This window comes from Octopus bimaculoides, unplaced genomic scaffold, assembly GCF_001194135.2.
Source record: "Octopus bimaculoides isolate UCB-OBI-ISO-001 unplaced genomic scaffold, ASM119413v2 Scaffold_253063, whole genome shotgun sequence".
Lineage (NCBI taxonomy): Eukaryota > Metazoa > Mollusca > Cephalopoda > Octopoda > Octopodidae > Octopus > Octopus bimaculoides.
Genome location: NW_026418680.1, coordinates 1 through 738, shown reverse-complemented (window position 1 = coordinate 738; position 738 = coordinate 1). Strand labels below are relative to the sequence as shown.

The 738-nt window shown below is 33.6% G+C and overlaps 1 protein-coding gene across 1 annotated transcript; it reads left to right on the top strand.

The window, feature by feature from the left end:
- Positions 1-5: 5 nt before the first annotated feature.
- LOC128251537 (NADH dehydrogenase [ubiquinone] iron-sulfur protein 3, mitochondrial-like) lies at positions 6-464 on the top strand (the record flags this gene model as incomplete). Its single annotated transcript, XM_052978354.1, has 1 exon — positions 6-464. A coding segment is annotated over one exon (444 nt), but the record flags the coding sequence as incomplete, so codon positions are not given.
- Between the last annotated feature and the right edge of the window lie 274 nt (positions 465-738).

The following is a 738-nucleotide window of genomic DNA, read 5'->3' as shown; positions in this document are numbered from 1 at the left end:
AGGCTCTATTTGACTTTGGTGAATATGTTGGGAGTTGCTTACCAAAATACGTTCAAAAGGTTCAGCTAACTCATTCCAATGAGCTTGAAGTTTTGATTCACCCGGATGGCATTGTACCTGTCATAACTTTCCTCAAGGATCATCACAATGCACAATATTTGAATATTGTTGATATTGCTGGTGTGGATGTTCCTACAAAACCTTATCGTTTTGAGGTAATCATGGTCTTGATTTTATATGGTTTCTATTGTCTTGGTTTCATTGTTTCAGTTGATCATTTTGATTTGTTCAGATCTTACTTTGCTTGTATGAAAAGCCAGTCATTAAAAGCTGATTGGTACAACAATCTACAGCATTTAGATATAGTTCTGAGTGTCTGGGCATATCTCCATATCAGACGATTTAAATTGAAAATGAAAAGTGAGCAGGCATCAGTACCTTGTCATTAGCTTCTTTAACAACATTCAATTATCTAATTTGCATAGCAATCTAATTTATGCTGTTATGCAAATATAGATGTTTAAAAGATACTGATTAGAACAGTATATAAATCATAGCTATTTCTTGAAATGTCACAAAAATATTCAGTTTTGAAATAGTGACTAAAGTATATCATAGGTTTTTGCTGTTTTGCAGTGCCCAATTGTATCTCATCAACCCATTCTTTTCAATTATGTTACCCTAAATCTCAAAAAATTCTTTCTCCTTGTGCTCTGTCTTCGTCCAGCCTAACTCTAG